Genomic DNA, 20,702 nt, shown 5'->3' on the forward strand with positions numbered 1-20,702 from the left:
ATTTTAAATCTTCCTCCTTCCTTCCCCCCTTTTCTCTTAAATTTTGTTTTATTTTTGGGGGGAGGTGTACTGGGGTGGAGGGAAGATGTGAAGGGATGGGGAAATGAATGGGGTCAAGCTATGTGATGTAAAAAATACAAAGAATAAAAAGAAAAAAAAAAGACACTGGTTATCTTTGAGTTTGTATTGCTGTTTTGGAATACCACCACTAAAGCATTTGGGGAGGGAGGGATTTATTTGGCTTATACTTTCATAGCACTGTTTATCATCAAAGGAAGTCAGGAGAGGAATGTGGGTGCCTATAAAGGTGGCTGCACTCCGTCTTGGCACAAGGACAGAGTTCAAAGCTGTCAGCAAGCCACAAGACCTAAGGTCAAAGGTGTGGCTGCAGAAGGATGTTTCAGCTGTCTTAGTCTAAATAACAACGGACCTGGATCTGAGGTGTGGCTACCCCTGACCTCAAGGCTAGGGAACAAGAAGTTTAGAGCTAAGGTGTGGTTACTGAAGCCTTAGAATAAGGGAGGAAGAAAAGTCTGTTTGCTCTATATACATGATACTGTGTTCCACTTTTTGGTTATGGTATGTAAGACTGTCGAAATAAACTCGTGGCATTTCAGTACTGACTGACCTTTATTCTGTCTCTCTGTCTTTTCTTTATTATCTATAGCTAGCCTTTCCCTCATCCATACTCTCCCACTCAGGTACGGACTTGGGACCACTTACCTGGCTCCGATTGCAGCCCCTCAAAGACCGCTCCCGACAGAGGAAGCCAAAAGGGGCAGAAGCTGATGCAGAGGCTATGGAGGAGTGTTGCTTACTGGCTTGCTCAGCCTACTTTCTTGAACCCACCATGGGCTGGACCCTCCCCTGTCAATCACTAATCAAGAAAAATCCTCATAGCTGCATCTCTTGGAGGCATCACACGTTGTGTCAAGCTGGCATAAAACCAGCTGGCGTACTGGCATTACTAATGGGGCCCCACACTCATAATTCCATTTAACTTTAATTACTTCCTGCAAAGGCCCCACCAGCAAATCCACTGTGGAGGGGTAGGGAGGGGGAATAGGCAACACTCCTTGGAAGAACATGGTTCAGCTTATAACTCTTTCCTTGCCATCCGACATGAAACAGTTTTCATAGGAAACTTCCCATTCCCTACACTCTTTTGAACCAGCATGGTTTGGCTGATGAGTTCACTCTCATGATTCCCTCCTGGGACTGCCCTATCTATATTTGCTCTTTTAAATAATACCCTGATTTCTACTGAGTAGAAACACATAGAACAAATGATCTGGAGGTAACATTCTTACACTGAGCCAATGAGATGCAGCCGTTTATTACAGAGAGATCAGTTTCCTGGCAAAGCTGGTTTTGGAGTGGGAGGACCTGGGAGCAGGTAGCACTGTGAGAAAGTGGCTTTTAGTTGCTGCTTATTCCCCCAGAGCAGGTGTGCTGGCTGCACAATGAGGTCAGGGTTAGTTCAGACACCTGGGCAACCACAGGCTGACCTTGGAAGTCCTTCAGGGCTCAGTCCGGTACCAGCATCTTTTCTTTGCCTAGAAATCCAACCCCTGCCTGGCTTCCCCACACCTGTGCCTCCCTGCTGACTTATCCCCGGCTCCTTGTGTCCTCCTGCTGTTAACACCGCTCTCAGTACTGTGCCCCTCGCCCCACAGCCCAAACCCCTGTTGGAGTTTTTATTTCCTTCTTCCTGGACACCGCAGACAGAGGTCCCTTTCTGCTGATTTCAGATTGTGTCATAGGTTGTGGGAAGTAGTATTTGCTGATTAATCAGGAATTCTCTATGAACAAATTGTATTCCCTTTCAGTCTCTTGTGGAAGGAGGGAGGAGGATATCACCGGGAAAGAGGAGACTAGCCCCTCTCAATGGCCATGGGGTAGGCTTGGGATGCTTATTAGCCATTGGTTCAGCACAGGAACCTTGTCTCAGCTCACTTGTCTCACTACTGCTTGCTCTGTCTGGGCTTCCTCCATCTTTTGTGCTGCCGTCTCCTCCGGTCTCTGCTCACTCTGAGCACACAGACTTGGAAGTGATGGAATCTGTTTTCCCTTCCTGAGGCAAGAGTGAGCCACCTGGCCCCTCCTGGTCTGGGGGTAGGAACAGGTACTGGAATGTCCCTTACTGACAATCTGCTTCTCTACAGTTGGGGAAAGGGAGCACCTTCTTGGAGACAGTAGCCATCTATGCCCAATGACCTGATTTATTTATTTATATTTATTTATTTACGCCAGCCACTTGAAGCTTCCTTATGACTCTTTGGGGTCCTGAAGAAAGGAATAGTGGTGGGAAAAGTTTCTCAGGCCCTCAGACCCTCATTAGCTCCCAGATCTTAGGACAACTACTGCTATGATGGAAGCAACTTTCAGGTACAGCATTTTACAGAGTGGCCAAGCACAGGGTAAACAACAAGTAGAGTCCAAATTCTTAGGTTCCCAAATGCAGTCACCCCGTGGCATTCTTTGTTCTGAACGACTTAGGAGAGAGAATTGGAAAAACAGAATGCACTTTTTTCAAATGAGCAGCTCTGCCGTGTTTGGTACTTTCAGCACATTGTATAACCAACACTTCTATTTAGTTCCAAAGTCACGTCCATAAGTCCAAAGAAATTTCATACTGATTACCAAGTTTCCCCTATTCCTGTCTCTTACAACCCTGACTACCACCAGTTTATTTTGTCTCTATGGACTCACCAATTCTGGACTTTCCATGTGAATGAAATCATGTAGTATGTAACCTTTGGAGTTTGAATTCTTTTACTCAACATACGGTATTCCAGATTCATCTATATTATGGATCAAATGAGTTATTTGTTTGCATGGCTGAATATTGTTTTATTGCATAGATGACTACACCTTGCCCATTCATCTGTTTCTGATTTCCAGCTGTTGTCAATAGTGCTGCCACAAACAACCATATTTTTTCGTTTGCATTCTTTGTATTTAGGAAATGCATTGTTGGGTCTCATGGAAATCTAAGTTAACTGAAATTACTTTTCTGAATCTTAAAAGCTCACAGCAGGAGCCAAGGCATCTTGATTGGGGCAATTGTAAAGTAAATTTCAAACTCAGGAGAGTTCTGATGACTCATATAATGTGTTAACTTATCCACAGGGTATGGACCTTTCTTCACCACCATTCTGGTGTTCCCATGATGGGACTCACATTTGAGTCAGTAGACTGGATATAGCAGGTTGCCCTCCCTCATGTGGATGAGTGCCATCCACTCAGATGGTTGGGAACAGGTAAAAGGCACCTTGTCCTAAGGCAACCTAAGCGTTGCCATTTTGACTTCAGACTCCTCTTTACCTGTAGGGTGAAACAAAGTTCAGGTTCCCAGGCCCTAGAGGAGCTGGGAACCTTCCAATAGATGACACATTTTATCCTTAAACCATAGACATGGTCATTATGCATTTTTAGTTCTCTAGAAATGTGTGGCTGTTCCTAACAACAGAAGGAACAAATGAATCTGATTGGTTGGAGTGAAAAGCTTGCATTGTATGTTGGCTGACAATGATGGACCATTCAGGGAAGCCCCTAATCTCTAAATCCTGATTGGTGACAATTGTAACTGAGACTTGACAACAAATGTTTGTAATTTCTATCATTAAACACTTGCTTCAGCTGACATCCGGGGTCCACAGTTCAGCTCCTGAGTCTGTTTTGCAGTCCAGATCTATCAGCTTTCTCCCCTTCCCTCCTTCTTTTGGGCTGCCCTGCATTAAATCTTGCCTCATGGTAACTTCTTATGTATGCTTGAGTTGATTTGGAGCCTCTGACCACAGAAATATGAAGGCCTGGATAAAAAAAAAAAACCAAAAACAAACAAACAAACAAAAAAACATCTGAGCATCCCCTCCACAGAACAGAGTTGTTCTTGCCGGATGGTGTCTAAACTGGTATCTGGGCTTTCTCCTCTCTTTTGTCTTACTAAAATGCTGGTTCTTTGTGGGTTTTGAATGTGCTAGATTCACAGGAGACCTATGCTATTGAATCTGTTTATATCTCACTGAATCTTCCTGCAGCTCTTGACTCCACAATTGTCTGAGAAATTCCTTAGAGTAAATCTTTTTATCCCCACCCACCAGTATAATTTACCCGCTTTCCTGCCTGTTTTAGTTTGATTTCCTTTTTCTGTGATAAAACATTCTGACAAGAGCAAGTTAGGGGAGAAAGGACTTATTTGATTTACCATTTCAGGTTATAGTCCACAGTAATAGGCCCTCAGTCCTTAGCACAACTGTTGCCATGGCAGAGGAACCAACACAACTTTAAAACCTATCATATAGGCTCCCTATACCTACCAAAATGTGAATAAAGGCCTAGTCTATCAAAGTCCTATTTCATAGTTCTAGGAAAGTCCCTAAATGCACTAGCCTTGATCTTTAGCTTCTGCATTTCTGCTTCTTGCCAACCAAAGTATGACAATCAGGTGTGGTTTTTGTGCATAAAAGACAAAGGTCTGTAAGGCTCTGGAATGCATGACTTGGGAAAGGTCCTCTTTGCTGATAATTCTTTTTGGCTTTAAGGTGTCTGTATGGTGGTCTCTAGTGAGCTTACCTTGAAACACCAACATTCAGAAAAGTCAAGGTGTATTTGAAGAAGCTGGGCACATTACATCTATACTCAAGCACAGAAAGCAGTGAATTAATGCATTCACACCAGTGCTTAGCTTGCGTTCTCTACCTTTGTTCAAGTCAGTATCCCCTCCCAAGAGAATGGAGCCACCAATAGTGAGTGGGTCTTCCCACTTCATTTAATGTAATTAAGATCATTCCCTACAGACATACTCCATATGTTTACCTTGTCTAGACAATCCCTCATTGAGACTCCTTTCCCAGGTGAGTCTAGAGTGTGTAAAGTTGACAATTAAAAGTATCTATCTATCTATCTATCTATCTATCTATCTATCTACCTACCTATCTTCCTTCTATTGCCTATTGTCTGTTTCATCTGTATCTTATGTAGGTATAGACACATATACACTGTGTACAAGGTTCAGTATACACATAGAAACAGATACACTGTGTACAAGTTTCAATGTAGATATAGATACAGATGCACTTTGTAAAGCTCCTGGTTCTGCTGAAAATGCTAGCTAATACAGATTTTCTTACTGAGTATATAGTTCTAGAGAAATAGAATCTTAGTGATGGAATTTCTGAATCTATATTCAGGTTTCTAGAATTGGCTCTCTGATGTTACTATATTTTTAAAATATTGGTAACTCAATTTCCAATACTAGAGAGAGTACCTATAGCCCATGGCACGATCCAGGTGCAGAGCAGAGATCACCGTTAGATACTCCTCACCAAACAGCTTGCATAAAGGGTCTCAGTGGTTATATGTTTAACTTTCCAGTATAAGAATACAAACATTACCTGCTTGTTTCAAAAGACACTTCACAAATGGATAAATAAATGAATGAATTCATGGATTAGACTCTCATTTCAAGTGTTGTGTGTGTTTAAAGCTCTTCTTTTCCTTTAAAGAGATTCCCCATTCTGTTTACATGGGGACTGCTGAAAATAAAATCTGCACTATCACTGTGAAACTGGCAGAAGTACAGTATGAACAATGAATAAAAAGCAGTTGGACTCTACAGGCGGTAATGGGGGGTACAGATGAGAGAGAGGACATTGGTCTTTTTACCTGTAATCTGTATGTTGGTGGGTGAAGTCTCTCTCATTCTTTCAAGTGGCATCTCCCCCAACTTCTAAATGGATCAACCCTGGGTTGCTTAAAGACACTGCAATTGCTTTCCTTGAGGCAGCACTGCTAAAGTATATGTTGCTTCTCCTCTGAAAGCCACCCTCTACCACCCTTATTTCCTCTAGACTAACAATTACTTAGATTTTACAATCTGTCTAGACAGAAATCCTGGCAACATGTTTGTAGACATACATTGTGGCTGAAGAATAGCCAGAAAGAAGTCAAAACTTAGGCACATCACCAAATTCACTAATGTGAGCTCCCTGAACAGACTTTTATACTTAGTGCTGTGGCTCAGAGTCTGTGTCTTAGGTATGGTTTCTGTTGCTGTGAAGAGACACCATGGCCATGGCAACTCTTTTTTTGTATTTGTCATTTTATTTTCATGTGCCTTAGATTTTATTTATTTTTAATTTTTATTTTACATATCGATCCCAGTTCCCCCGCCCTCCCTCCCTCCCTCCCTCCCTCCTTCCCTCTTTTCCTACCCCCCCTCCAGGGGTGATGGCTTCCAGGAGGGGTCAACAAAATCTGTCAAGTTATTTGGAGTAGGGAATAGGCCCTACCTCCTGCCTCTAGGTTAAGGGAGTATCCCTCCATGGGGAATGTGCTCCCAAAGTCCTTTTGTGCACCAGGGATACATCCTGGTTCCACTGTCAGAGCTCCCTTAGACTACCCAGGCCTTCTGACTGAGACCCATGTTCAGAGGGTCTGAGTCAGTCCAGTGCTGGTTTCCCAGCTATCAGTCTGGGGGTCCATTAGCTCCTCCTAGTTCAGGTCAGCTGTCTCTGTGGGTTTCTGTAGCCTGGTCTTATCCTCCCTCTCTACATCTGGATTCCAGTTCGGCTCAGTGTTTAGCTGTGAGTGTCTGTTTCTGTTTCTGTCAGCTACTAGATGAGGACTCTATGATGGTGGATAAGTTAGTCATTAATCTCATTATCAGAGAAGGGCATTTATGGTAGCCTTTCCACTGTTGCTCAAATTGTTAGTTGGGGTCAGTCTTGTAGGTCTCTGGACATTTCTATAGAGTCAGTTTTCTCTTCAAACCTATAATGGCTCCCTCTTTTATAGTCTCTTTCTCTCTCCCTCTCTCTCCTCTTGTCTATTCCTCCCCTGACTCAGTCTTCCTAGTCCCACGTGCTTTCCTCTCCTCCCCTTCTCTTTCTCCTAGCTCCCTCTCCACTCACTGTCCCCCTCCACTCCAAATATGCTCAGGAGATCTTGTTCCTTTCCCTTTCTGTGAGGGACCTTATATGAATCTCTTAGAATCTTCCTTGTATCCTAGTTTCTCTGGTGGTGTGAATTATAGGCCGGTGATCCTTTGCTCTATGTCTAAAATCCATGTATGAATGAGTACATACCATGTTCATCTTTTTGTGACTGGGTTACCTCATTCAGGATGGTTTCTTCAAGTTCCATCCATTTGCCTGTGAATTTCAAGATTCCATTGTTTTTTTTTTTCCTGCAGAGTAGTATTCCATTGTGCAATATACCGCATTTTCTTTATCCATTTTTCAGTTGAGGAGCATCTAGATTGCTTCCAGGTTCTTGCTATTACAAATAATGCTACTACGAATATAGTTGAACACATGACTTTGTTGCATGGATGTGGATCATTTGAATATATGCCTAAGAGTGGGATTGCCGGGTCCTGTGGTAGACTAATTCCCATTTTCCTAAGGAACTGCCATACTGATCTCCAAAATGGCTGTACAAGTTTGCACTTCCACCAGCAGTGGAGGAGTGTTCCCCTTTCTCCACATCCTCTCCAGCATGAGTTGTCATTGGTGTTTCTAATTTTAGCCATTCTGGAAGGAGTAAGATGGTGTCTCAAAGTTGTTTTGATTTGCATTTCCCTGATAGGTAAGGATGTTGAGCACTTTCTTAAGTGCCTTTCAGCCATTTTGGATTCATCTATTGAGAGTTCTCTATTCAATTCTGTACCCCACTTTTTAATAGGGTGATTTGGTGTTTTGGTTACTGGTTTCTTGAGTTCTTTGTATATTTTGGAGATCAGTCCTATGTTGGATTGGTGAAGATTTTTTTCCCAGTCTGTGGGCTGCCATTTGGTCTTGTCAACTGTGTCCTTTGTCTTACAGAAGCTTCTCAGTTTGAGGAGGTCCCATTTATTAATTGTTGATCTCAGTGTCTGTGCTACTGGAGTTATGTTCAGGAAGCGGTCTCCTGTACTAATTTGTTCGAAGGTACTTCCCACTTTCTCTTCTAAGAGGTTCAGTGTGGCTGGATTCATGTTGAAGTCATGGCAACTCTTATAAAGGAAAAACATTTAAGTAGGGTGGCTTGCTTACAGTTCAGAGGTTTAGTTCATTATCATCATGGTGCAATATAGTGGCATGCAGGCAGACATGGTGCTGGAGAAGGAGCTGAGATTCCTACTTTTTGACCTGCAGGCAACTGGAAGTGGTCTGAGACACTGAATGTATCTTGAGCACAGGAGGCCTCAAAGCCTGCTCCCATAGTGACACATTTCCTCTCTCAAGAACATACCTCCTAATAGTGCCCACTCCCTATGAGCTTATGGGGCCAGTTACATTCAAACTACCATAGATGGGGAGGGGCTCTCACCAGTTGGCTGTTTGCCTAAAATATGAGCCAAACATGATCCATTGTGAATATGTCATAAATGCCTTATCTGCCTTGCTGTAACATAAAAAAGAGAATACTCAATGGTTTAAGGAGATCAGAATGTTGAATGGTCTGTTATTTAAGCCCTGCTTACCTGAGAAGGCCCAGCAGAAGTACCTCCTACCATCATTGTGAGGACCAAATTGGGAAGGAGCCACAGCATCTTTGAGAATTCTGTGATAGTTGCTTTTTGTTTGTCTTCTTTTTCTTTTCCTCATGGGAACCATCACCACTTGGATACACAAATCTAAATGCAGTGGGAGTAACTGAATTCCAGAATGACATGGGTTAAGTGGCAATACCCAGCCACCAGAGACAAGATGAAGAATGTTAGTAGTATAATACAAAATTAAAGTACACCATACTGGAGGTGACAAATAGGTTGTCTGGAATAGAATGAGCCCTCATGCATCTGTCACTACTACCATTCTGTGTGATTAAAGTGTGTGGTAAACTAGTCCAAACCAGATGGGGCTGCTGCTTTTGCTCTGTGTTGTTAGGAACTTGCTTGTGTGAATAAGAAAAAAAAATCCCTTCTCTTACCAGTCTTACCACCTTATCATGAAACATGAGATGTAATTACATTGTAGTGTTTAAGTTATGGGATATCACTAAAATGATTATATATTTGTTATAGTCTGTATGCCACATATCTTTGCCTTTCCCATTTTTATCACTGCATCACACAATATGAAATGTAGTTACATCATGGTATTCTAGGCATGGAATGTTGAGAAAAAAATGAACTACCTCCCAGAAAATTCTGTTTGGGGAAAACTAGTACATTTATGGTAGTGAGCATAATAGTCCTGTCAGGTCAGAATCTTTGTTTGGAAATCATGTTTGGTTTAAGATGTGTTGAGGTCCCTGGTTGACAGAACTGGACTCTATGTGGCTAATACTTATGTGTCAACTGGACAACAAGATGCCTAGTCACTTGATCAGATATTATTCTGGGGTGTCTGAGAGAACCATTTGATCACTTCAGGATACTGACTAGGTACAGTCCTCAAGGGGGTGGGTCTTAACCCATCAATCAAATACTAGCTAGAAAAAAAAGAGTTTTTCCTGTTTAAAAGACTTCCTCTTGTCTGATGGTCTTTAAGTTAAGACATCAGCTTTCTGTGGACATCAGATGTGGATAGAAACATCAGTTTTTCTGGGTTTTCTCTTCCTCCTCCCTCTGCCTCTCTTTCATCCTCTGATCCTCTCCCCCCCTTTTTTTTTGGTGTGTGTGTGTGTTTGGAGACTGGGACTTACTCTGTAGTTCAGACTGTTCTGAACCTCACAGCCATTTTCCTGTTCCATCTCTTAAAGATTACAGGTGTGAGTTACCATATCCAGCATCTGCCTGGGTCTTGAGCTTGTTGGCCCTGGACGCAGAACTGCACCATTGGCTCTCTTGTGTCTCTTACTTGCTGCCTCGCTTGAAAAAAAAAATGAGAGGTTTTCCCACTCATAAATCTATGATCCAATTCTACCAACCAGTCACTTACGGTCTGTGTTTCTTTGAGAAGTCTAGCTATCTTTCACAAAATCTCTCAGTGGAACACGGTGTGTATCCCTGCCATTAGTACAGGAGTATAGAAACTGGTTGCTGTGAAAGGAAAATATATACATCTCATGACTTGCACTTTCCTGTATACTAAATTAAAAGGAAAGAAAGAAAGAAAGGGAAAGAAATAAACGTGAAAGCCATCTGTGATGTACAGAGATCTAGGTGTTGCTTGCAAAAGGAACTATAGCCACAAGGCTTGGATAACTCTGCAGACCACTGAGGAAAGAAAAAAGAAGGACTGAGGGTGTCAGGGGACCCCGCTTAACATGCACCAGGCTCCACTGTGCCACATAAAGGCTCTTGAACAAATAATGACATAAAGTGAATGTTTTTTTTAAATGATAGAGTAGTTCCTTTGCTGATACTTGTGTCTTTATTTCCTATTGTGAAAGCTATAGACTAGCCAGAGCTTGTGAAAATTGCTTTATGAAATGGAAGACCACAATATCGTGTTGCCTGATGTCCTGGCCACAACTAGGGGCCACAGGAACTGAGGAGGGCCTCCAGGGCTTTTGTGACAATGGAGCAACCGATTGGCTCCCAGCCAGCTGGTGGAAGAAGGAAGCACAAGTTGGTCAGCAAAGCCTTTGCCATGTAAGCATGAGGAGCCGAGTTCAATGGCATGAACCCATACACAAAGATGGGGATTCCAGCACAAACTGGTAATCCCATCTAGGGAGGCAGGGGTGGATCCTCGAGGCTAGCTGGCTGCTTCATCTAGCATAATGTTCAAGCTCTAGGCTAATGAAAGACCCTGTCTCAAGAATAAGGTGGATGATACTCCTGAGAAACAGCACGCATGTTTGACGTGTACGTGCATTGGGGTAGGGGAGAGGGAGAGGATCCACAAGGGTGCAGGGATCTTATGGGGCTCAGGAGTTACCCTAAGGCTTGCTACATCCTGCGATGCTTGCACTTGCCTCCTGTGAGCAGCTGATTCCTGGCTTGAGCTTTGAAAATTATACCCTAGCCTTCCTGGTAGATAGGGATTGCGGGCAGAGTGTGCAGTAGAGGTACGATGGCAAAATGAACCACAGCCAGACCCCAGACCCTTTTTTCCCCCAAGGGTCTGCTGTGGGACTATTCAAATGCAAATATCTTGGCAAGTTAATGTGATGCCTGGCAATTTAGGAAAGAGAACAACAAAGTTCAACTACTTACACCAGGAGAAAGGGAGGTCAGTGGAAAACGTGGCCCTTGTCTCTCCTGCACGTGCCTTTGTGTGGGGTCTGGGAAATGATGGGCATGCTCCTTGTCTATGTTCAGGAAGGGCCTCTAGGGCAGCTGCTGAGAGCCCAACCCTCCCCTACACCACACAACTAGTGAAAAGATAAGATTTCTCAGCAGAGGCAGAATACCGGGAGACATTTGATGCCTGCCTTATTCAAGTCACCAGTAATCTCTCTTGCATCACTCACTTTTGTTAGAATTGGCTAATAGGCCACATGTCTGTGCTGAAGCCAGGCAGATATAAGCGGTGACCCTGCAGGCTGACTTCCTGAAAGGAGCAAGGAGCAGCCGGCATGGGGCATGCTGGGCGCCAGTTCCAAGCCCTGTTCTGGAAGAACTGGCTTTGCAGACTACGGCACCCAGTAAGTGTCCTGGCTTTCCAGAGGGCTTTGGGAGGGAGGACTGGGTAGAGATCAGGGTCTGCCCTGGCCTATCCTACTTCTTGGAAGGTGCCAGCATCCACCGTGGACTCAGGCTGCAGGGTTGCTTTCCATCAGAATCTATTCTATGGGCCAACATTGCTGAACTCTCATGGACATTCTATTGCTGAATAGAATACTGTCAGAAAAACTCTAATTTAGAAAAAGTGACAAGTGGAGCTTGAAGAATTGGCATTTGGGATGTTTGTTATAAAAACTGAGTTGCAAACCTTCTGGCTTAAGGAACAAGGCGACATAAATGTTTAATGTATAAACATAATATATGGATGCTGAGTCTAAAGCCTGAGGACTAAGAATGTAAATGGACTCCACATCATATACCCCTCAGTGTTAGTCTGTGAAGTCCTGTCTAGGTGTTAATTAATATCTTTTTTCAGAAATGTATCCAGTTTATAGTAGCTAGGTTTTTCTGAGAAGATTGGAGCTGTGCAAACCAAACTCATGCTAATATCTCAGTTTAAAAGTGTGTATTTTAGTGAAGTATGGTCATGATGAACAGTCTTTTATCCCCACTGCTGCTGAGGAAGCCTCAGCACTAGAGATGTCCCCTTCAGCAGTGGACCTGCCTGTCATGACAACTGAATCTCAGTTGGTCATATCAGGCAGAGCATCCTCCCTGCTCTCCTCACAGTAAAGCAAATGTTTAAAGGAGGGTTTCTCTGTGCTGAGATGTGAGGATCAGAAGAATCTAGCCGAGAATTTGATTGCACCAAAGGTTTGACATCAGAGATGTGCAAGGGAGACACAGGCTTCTGATGAACTGTGGATGTGTTGTTCTCTGCCAATACGGGTTTCCTTTGATGAGCAGTGGAATTCATTAAGATATAAATTGCAGGATCCGCACCTATCTTCCCACACAACAGTGTTCCAGAGGAAGCTGGCTTCCCATGAACACATTGTTCTTTTCCTTTTGTGTATGTGAATCATTAACTTCAATAGCCCAGTGATGGAGTGATGGGCCATACCCAGACTCCCTTCTCCTTAGTGGTAGAATTTGCTGCTTCATTAGGGGACTCTGACATTTACTAGTTGACTCATACAGGTGTCTTAGCTGCGTTCCTTCCTGGGAGATGGCCAGAATGGTTAGTGTACATGATATGCTCACGACAGGGCTCCTCAGATGAGGGGGTGATCTTATCACAGCACAGTAGGAAAGACACTTTAGTCATCTAGGACATGAGCCCTCGGCTCTGTGAGGAAGAGGGGGACGTAGAGCTCTAGGCATCCAGCTTGCTGGACCAGAAATGGGACAGAACAGAACCTTGGAGGCAATAGGATGACAATGTGTCTTAATCAATTACAGTGGAGATATTGAGGGCAGGCCCCTCTGGGTGAGTGTCTTTAAACTGACCTGGTTTTCCTAACGTCTTGTTCTCCAGTGATGATTTGCAAATTTGTTTTTTTACATTGTGGAATTAGAGTGTTGTCACAGGTGGGGACAACCAATTTGATGAAGTGAAGAAACAGTCTCAAATAAATGTTTATTCAGTGACTAAGAACTTGGCATTGTTTGTATGAGGAAAGAAGCTTGTCTATTTTATATGTACCTAAAAACCTCTTTATTTGGTCATTTTATGATTATAAATCCTTTATTTAAATTTTAAGGGTTTTCTTCTTTTTCTTTTTGTTTGTTTGTTTTGATCTTTGGACTTTTAACATAGCCCTGTCTGACGACATCAGGTGCATTCAGGGTGGTATGTACTCACTCATATATGGATTTTAGACATAGAGCAAAGGATCACCAGCCTACAATCTACACCACCAGAGAAACTAGGATACAAGGAAGAATTTAAGAGATTCATACAAAGTCACTCACAGAAGGGGAAAGGAACAAGATCTCCTGAGCATATTGGGGGTGGGGGGGCAGTGAGTGGAGAGGGAGCTAGGAGAAAGAGAAGGGGAGGAGAGGAAAGCATGTGGGACTAGGAAGACTGAGTCAGGGGAGGAATAGACAAGAGGAGAGAGAGGGAGAGAGAGAGAGAGAGAGAGAGAGAGACTATAAAAGAGGGAGCCATTATAGGTTTGAAGAGAAAACTGACTCTATAGAAATATCCAGAGACCTACAAGACTGACCCCAACTACCAAGTTGAGCAACAGTGGAAAGGTTACCATAAATGTCCTTCCCTAATAATGAGATTAATGACTAACATATCCACCATCATAGAGTCCTCATCTAGTAGCTGATGGAAACAGAAACAGACACCCATAGCTAAACACTGAGCCGAACTGGAATCCAGGCGCAGAGGATAAGACCAGGCTGCAGAAACTCACAGAGACAGCTGACCTGAACTAAGAGGAGCTAATGGGTCCCCAGACTGATAGCTGGGACTCCAGCATTGGACCAACTCAGACTGCCTGAACATGGATCTTAGTTAGAAGGCCCAGGAGCTCTGACAGTGGAACCAAGATGTATCCCTGGTGCACAAAAGGACTTTGGGAGCACATTCCCCATGGAGGGGTACTCCCTTAACCTAGAGGCAGGAGGTAGGGCCTAGTTCCTACTCTTCATGACTTGACAGATTTTGTTGACCTCTCCTGGAAGGCACCACCCTCCCTGTGGAGTGGGGGAGAGAATGGGATGGGAGGGTGGTCGGGAGCATGAGAGGGAGGGAGAGAGGGAAGGAAAAAGGAAAGGAGAGGAAACTGGGATCGATATGTAAAATAAGAAAAATAAATAAAAAAGATCCCCCCCCCAAAAAAAAAGCATAGCTCTGTCTGTCCTGGAATTTACTATGTAAACCAGGTTAGCCTAGAACTCAAAGAGATTCATCTGTCTCAGCCTCTCAAATGCTGGGATTAAAGGTTTGTGCCACCATTCTTGGCTATTTAACTTTCAAATTATGTGTGTCTATATGTGGATATGTACATATGAATGTAGGTCTGAAGAGGGTATCAGGCCCCTGGAGTTGACATTATAGGTAGTTGTGAGCCAATCTTTGTGGGTGCTAGGAAGTGACTTTGGGTTTTCTGGAAGAGCAGTAAACACTTTTAATGACCAAGCCATCTATTCAGGCCCTGTTGTTCTGTTAAAGACCATTTTGTTATGGATATTTAAGAGAACAAATTAAAAACAAGATGAAGGTTAGATAATACTCATTCTTATAGATGTCTAAGATTCTGCTTTGGATAATTGTTTTTGAGAAGTCTAATTTTATATTTATGTTAATGCCACTCATTTTATTACTCTTGAGTTTTTATTTATTGCACAATCATTAAAAGAACAAGGAAACTATTTTAAATCACATGAAATTCCATTGTAATGATTCATGTGCTTGTTTTCTTGGCATATATAGTACACATATTTTGATTGTTAATTCATAGACTTCCCTTTTCTCATTAACCATTGAAGCTTCACTTTTTATAAGTTGATGTACAGTCTTCCTATTTAGTGGCATTATTGAATAATAGTTCATCATCAGATGCACAAACGTATTTGATGATGTTCTTGGTGCATGAAGGCACATTTTTGCATGTGTGGTGTATGCATGTGTTTGTGTTCATGTGGTGTGTGTGTGTGTGTGTGTGTGTGTGTTAGAGATTGACAGCAGTGTCTTTTAATGCTCCCTGCCTTAGTTTTTGACACAGGGTCTCACACCTGGAGTTCACTGATTCAGGACAACTAGCTGCCTATTGAGCTCCAAGAATCCTCTTGTCCCTTCCTCCCCATGTTAGAATTCTAGGTATAAGCCAGTATGTCAGCATTTCCCCTTTGATATGTGAAAACTGACTCATGTTCTGGTGTTTATATTTTTAACTTTTTTATTTAATTTTTTTTTCTTATTTTATCTATCGATCCCATAAGTTCCCTCTCCTTCCCATCCTCCCATGCCCCTCACAGACACCCCATCCCATTCCCTATCCACTCCCCAGGGAGGGTGAGGGATCATCAAAGTCTGTCAAACCTAGGCCCTCCCCCGTGTCTCTAGGCTACAGGAAATGGGCTTCTAAAGTCTGTTCCTGCACTAGGGATACATCCTGGTCCCACTGTCAGAAGTCCCATAGACCGCCCAGGCTTCCTAACTGAGACGCATGTTCAGAGGGTCTGGGTTGGTCCTATGCTAGTTTCCCAGCTATCAGTCTGGGGTCCATGAGCTCCCCCTTGTTCAGGTCAGCTGTTTCTGTGGGTTTCTCCAGTCTGATCTTAACCTCTTTACTCATCACTTCTCCCTCTCTGTAACTGGATTCCAGGAGTTTGGCTCAGTGTTTAGCTGTGGGTGTCTGCTTCTGCTTCCATCAGCTACTGGATGAAGGCTCTAGGATGGCATATAAGGTAGTCATCAATATCACTATCAGGGAAGGTCATTTAAGGCAGCCTCTCCACTATTGCTTAGTTTCTCAGTTGGGGTCATCCTTGTAAGTCTCTGGACATTTCCCTGGTGTGAGATTTCTCTTTAAACCTGTAATGGCTCCCTCTATTATGGTACCTCTTTTCTTGTTCTTTTCTATTCTTCCCCCTGACCCAATTCCCCTGCTCTCTCATGTTCTCCTCTTCCCTCAACTTTCTCCTAACTTCTTCTCCCTCCCCCACCACCTGCTCCCAATTTTTTCAGGAGATCTAGTCCCTTTCCCCTTCTATAAGTGACCATGTATGCCTCTCTTAGGGTCCTCATTGTTTCCTAGCTTCTCTGGTGGTATGGATTGTAGGCTGGTGATTCATTTCTCTTTGTCTAAAATCCATATATGAGTGAGTACATACCATGTTTGCCTTTTTTGTGACTGGGTTACCTCACTCAGGATGATTTCTTCTAGTTCCATCCATTTGCCTGTGAATTTCAAGATTCCATTGTTTTTTTTTTTTTTTTTTCTCTGCCGAGTAGTACTCCATTGCGTAAATGTACCACATTTTCTTTATCTATTCTTCAGTTGAAGGGCATCTAGGTTGCTTCCAGGTTTTGGCTATTACAGATACTGCTGCTACACCTCTGACAGAGGGCTGATTTAAAAAATATACAAAAAACTCAAGAAGAGAGTCACCAAAACACCAAATAATCCAATTAAAAAGTAGGGTACAGAACTAAATAGAGAATTCTGAATAGAGGAATCTAAAATGGCCTTAAGACACTTAAGAAAGTACTCAGTATCCTTAACCATCAGGGAAATGCAAATCAAAACACTCTGAAATATCATCTCACTCCTGTCAGAATGGCAAAAAAAAAAAAAAAAAAAAAAAAAAAACAAAAAACAAAAAACCACCACCACCACCAACAACAAAAAACAAAAACAAAAACAAATAACAACAACAACAACAACAACAAAAAAACCCACCAATGACAGTTTATGCTGGAGAGGATGTGGAGAAAGCGGACCACTCCTCCACTGCTGGTGGGAGTGCAAACTTGTACAGCCACTTTGGAAATCATTATGGCGCTTCCTCAGGAAAATGGAAATCAGTCTACCACAAGATTCAGCAATTTCAGTCTTAGGCATATACCCAATAGATGCACATTCATGCAACAAATGTTCTGATATTTTTACAGCAGTCCTGGGTACATATTCTTGGATGTTTTCTTCTTTTTGTTTTTGTTTTTGTCTTAATTAGCTTCCTAGACCTGGGCAGGTTGATGGAAGTGGTTGCTGTTCTCAGGAGTGTCAATGGACATGGATATATTCTGACCAAGCTCATCAACCCTATTATAATCATGATCTATGAGCTAGGATTTTATGCAAGAACTTAAACATTTGTCTTTGATTTATTCTAACTACCCAACAACCAAATTCATTACTATGACTTTAAAAATGAAATAAGAATACTGTTAGCCACGTGTGATGTCTAGTAGCAATTGTCAACTTGATGGGATTTAGAATTACCATGGAAACAACTTTCTGGACTATGTGTGAGAGGTTATCTAGATTAAGATAACTGAAGTGGTGAGTCTCATCATTAATGTGTGCGTTCATGGACCGGGACCTAGACTGAACAAGAAGGAGAAAGTGAGAAATAGGTATAAGCATCCATCCTTTTCTACTTCCTGACTGTGGCTTTAATGTGATCAGCTGCCTCCGATCCTACTCCACCTTCCCTGCCACTGTGGACTATTTCTGCCCAGAACTGTAAGCTGAAGTAAATGCTTTTTTAAATTGCCTTTCTTGGATGTTTTGTCACAGCAATGAGATAGTAACGAACTCACCAAATGCTGCTTTTGGGTAGTGTCATAATTCTGTCTTTTAAAAATTTATTTTTAAGTCTCCTCTGTTTTGATGTGGTCTAGAGTGGCTGGGCCTACCCTGTTTCCTATGGATGACCATACCATTGCCCGCTCTATTTCCCATGGATGATGACACCATTGTCTACCCTACCCTTGATCTTTTTTGGAATCACTACTGTCAAATATTATGTGTCTTGATCCCTGCTCTCAATGGTGACTGTTAACCTCTGTCATTTCGCCCTTACTGTAGGGGATCCTGAACATTTATCAAGTAATGAAAGCTAACACAGCTGTTTGAGTTTGGACAGCCTTGCTGAAGACTTTGGCTAGCTGTGGGGGATTGAAGTGTCATGTGATGCATATGGATAGCATGTTGGATCTTGAATGTTCTAGAAAGTCTCATGAGGCTTAGTCTGTAGGATGATGCTATGTGGAGTTGTGGCAACTTTATGCACTGAAGCCCAATGAAGGTTATTAGGTCATTGTAGGCATGCTGCTGAAGGGGATTATGGGACCCTTGCCTATTCTTCTCCTTCTGTGCTCCCTAGCATATAGTTAGAGCAGTTTTTTTTCTCCACAACAAGTTCCTTCCATCATGTATGGTGCCACCATAGGCCTGAAACAATAGGGGCAACTGATCACAGACCAGAACTCTATGACTGTGGGTCATATTAACTTTTCTTTTCATAATATTATTACAGTAGATTGCTTTGTTATAGTAGCACACAGCTGGGGTTCTGGAAACCTACACTTAATTCTCAACTACAAGCAGTAAATGACAAAAGTGTATTAGAAATGTTCTCCCACTCTGTACTCTTCAGTACAGAACCCAGTGATGTGTACTCTGGATTCCAGTCCCTTCTCACACACAATTCTCAGTGCTGTTGCTTCAAAAGGCCACAGCGAAGCTGTCTGTTAGGTACAGACAAGAGTTATGGTGTCTTTTCCATGTTCCTCCCTCAGGCATGGCTTGGGAGAAGTTCATGAGGCTGCCAGAGTGCCAATGTAGCAGCTTCTATGCTCAGAGTGCCAGTGTAGCAGCTTCTATGCTCGGCACATGACCAAATTCAAATCAACTTCATTAGAGAGAACTTCCAATCAGCCCAGCCCATCCAAGCTAAACCTCAGCCTGTATCTCTAACTCACAGTCATGTACTTCAGGGTCCAACCCTTGAACCATCCTTAAAAAACTGTTTCCCTTTGATATGGAAGGAAACACAATTTCAGGTTTCATTGACTTGAGCCTCTGACATTTTATGTGTGTGTATTTGTGTTTTTATTTTATAAAAAAAGAATCTCACACTTGCTTGAGATTTTCATCCACCCCTGAGTTCTGATGCTCAAACCTGACTTGGCTTGAAGCAAAACTTTGATTTTGAAAAAACACACAAACAAACACACAAACAAACTGGAAACAATCATAGATATAAAAACCTGACGTGGATCAGATCATCTTTCTTTTGGACATTATCGAAGAGGCTGCCTCTGTTCTTATTACTGTTTCTGTGGAGTTAGAAGTTACAATTCAATAGCTTCCTGCCGAATATATTTGACTTAAAGTTCTGTTAGCAGAAACCAGGAAGTCATTGGTCAAGCGTCTGAACTCTTAGGTTGTTAAAAAAAAAAAAAAAAAAAAAAAAAAAAAAAAAAATCTTGATCTGAAAGACTACTCCTGACAATATGCTGTAGTTGTAGGAGTCTGCTTAGTCCTCTATAACAAAATACATGCACAAAGTGGTGAAAAAAGAAATATGTGTTGCTTCACAGTTGGAGGCTGGAAAGCCAAGATTGAGGGGCAAGCAGGCTAGCTTCTCTGAGGAGTGGTGTATACATGGCCTTTGCCATGTTTCTTTTCATCATCATCCATGTGTTTCTCTGTGTCCAAAGTTTTCTCTCATAAGGAAAGGGCATGCCATGTGGGTCATATTCCCATATGACCATGTTTTAATAAAGTGTGTCCAATGGTCCTGTTACCAAGTAAAATCAGACTATGAAGTGCTGGGTGTTAAGGACTTCACCCTAGGAGCAATGAGTAGCAGGGAACTAGTATAGCCCTAGTGATAGCCTGATTAATAAAGGGGCTCCAACCTTTGTTAGTACAACCGCTGCCTCAGGAGATAAAGCCATACCTTGGGTGGTTTAGGACTTTTAAATAACACAACTTAATCCTCAAGTACCACCATTCCACATCAAGAAATGTTCTACTTAACTCATTTGGGTCAAAGGAAAGATTTTTTTTTTTACTTCTTAGAGCTCAGCTTCTCTCCAGGAACAGCGGCGAACCAGTGGCATACTGAGTCCAAGACCAGCCTGTATTGCTTGAGGAGAATCTGTCTCGAAATTCAAACGAAAACAATAAATGTTGCTTCCTTAAGGATCTGCTTAAATCTCCAGTCATCATGAAGTGAACTATAACACCCTCCCCCTCCCAGGGTTCCAGGTTTCCCAATGGGTCTGGGAAGAGAAGTCCCATGGCTTGGATTTTTGCTAACTTCTGCCTGAAAATGCCAAACAGTTTAAAGGTGCACAACAATGACTTAGTGGTCTGGCTTCTAGAAGAATACCCGTGTTGTATTTGAATAGACAGAGTGGGCAAACTCTGCAGAATTTCCTGTGCATTATAAGCCCTGGAAACTCAGTGGCTGCTCTCAACCTCTTTTTTTTTTTTTTTTTTTTTTTTTGCTTGCCCCTCACTGAAACCCCCCCCCCATTCTTTCCCCATCAACTCCCCAGGGAGGATGAGGTCTTCCATGAGGGATCATTAATATCTGTCATTTGGGGCAGAGCCTAGGCCCTCCCCTGTGTCTGTAGGCTAAGGGAGTATCCCTTCATGGGGAATGGGTTCCCGAAGTCCATTTATGCACTAGGGATACATCCTGGTCCCACAGTCAGAAGTCCCATAGATTGCCCAGGCCTCCTAGTTGGGATCCATGTTCAGGGGTCTAGGATGGT

At 42.6% G+C, this 20,702-nt stretch overlaps 1 protein-coding gene across 1 annotated transcript in view; it reads left to right on the forward strand.

Annotated features, from left to right (window-relative positions):
• Window positions 1-11,457: 11,457 nt before the first annotated feature.
• The window catches only part of Abca13 (ATP binding cassette subfamily A member 13), a 421,036-nt gene continuing 411,791 nt past the window's right edge, over window positions 11,458-20,702 (forward strand). The window contains 1 exon segment of the mRNA XM_051200607.1: window positions 11,458-11,526. Within this exon segment, the coding sequence (XP_051056564.1) occupies window positions 11,458-11,526 (69 nt within the window).

This window comes from Phodopus roborovskii, unplaced genomic scaffold (genome assembly GCF_943737965.1).
Source record: "Phodopus roborovskii unplaced genomic scaffold, PHOROB, whole genome shotgun sequence".
In the NCBI taxonomy this organism is placed as follows: Eukaryota; Metazoa; Chordata; class Mammalia; order Rodentia; family Cricetidae; genus Phodopus; species Phodopus roborovskii.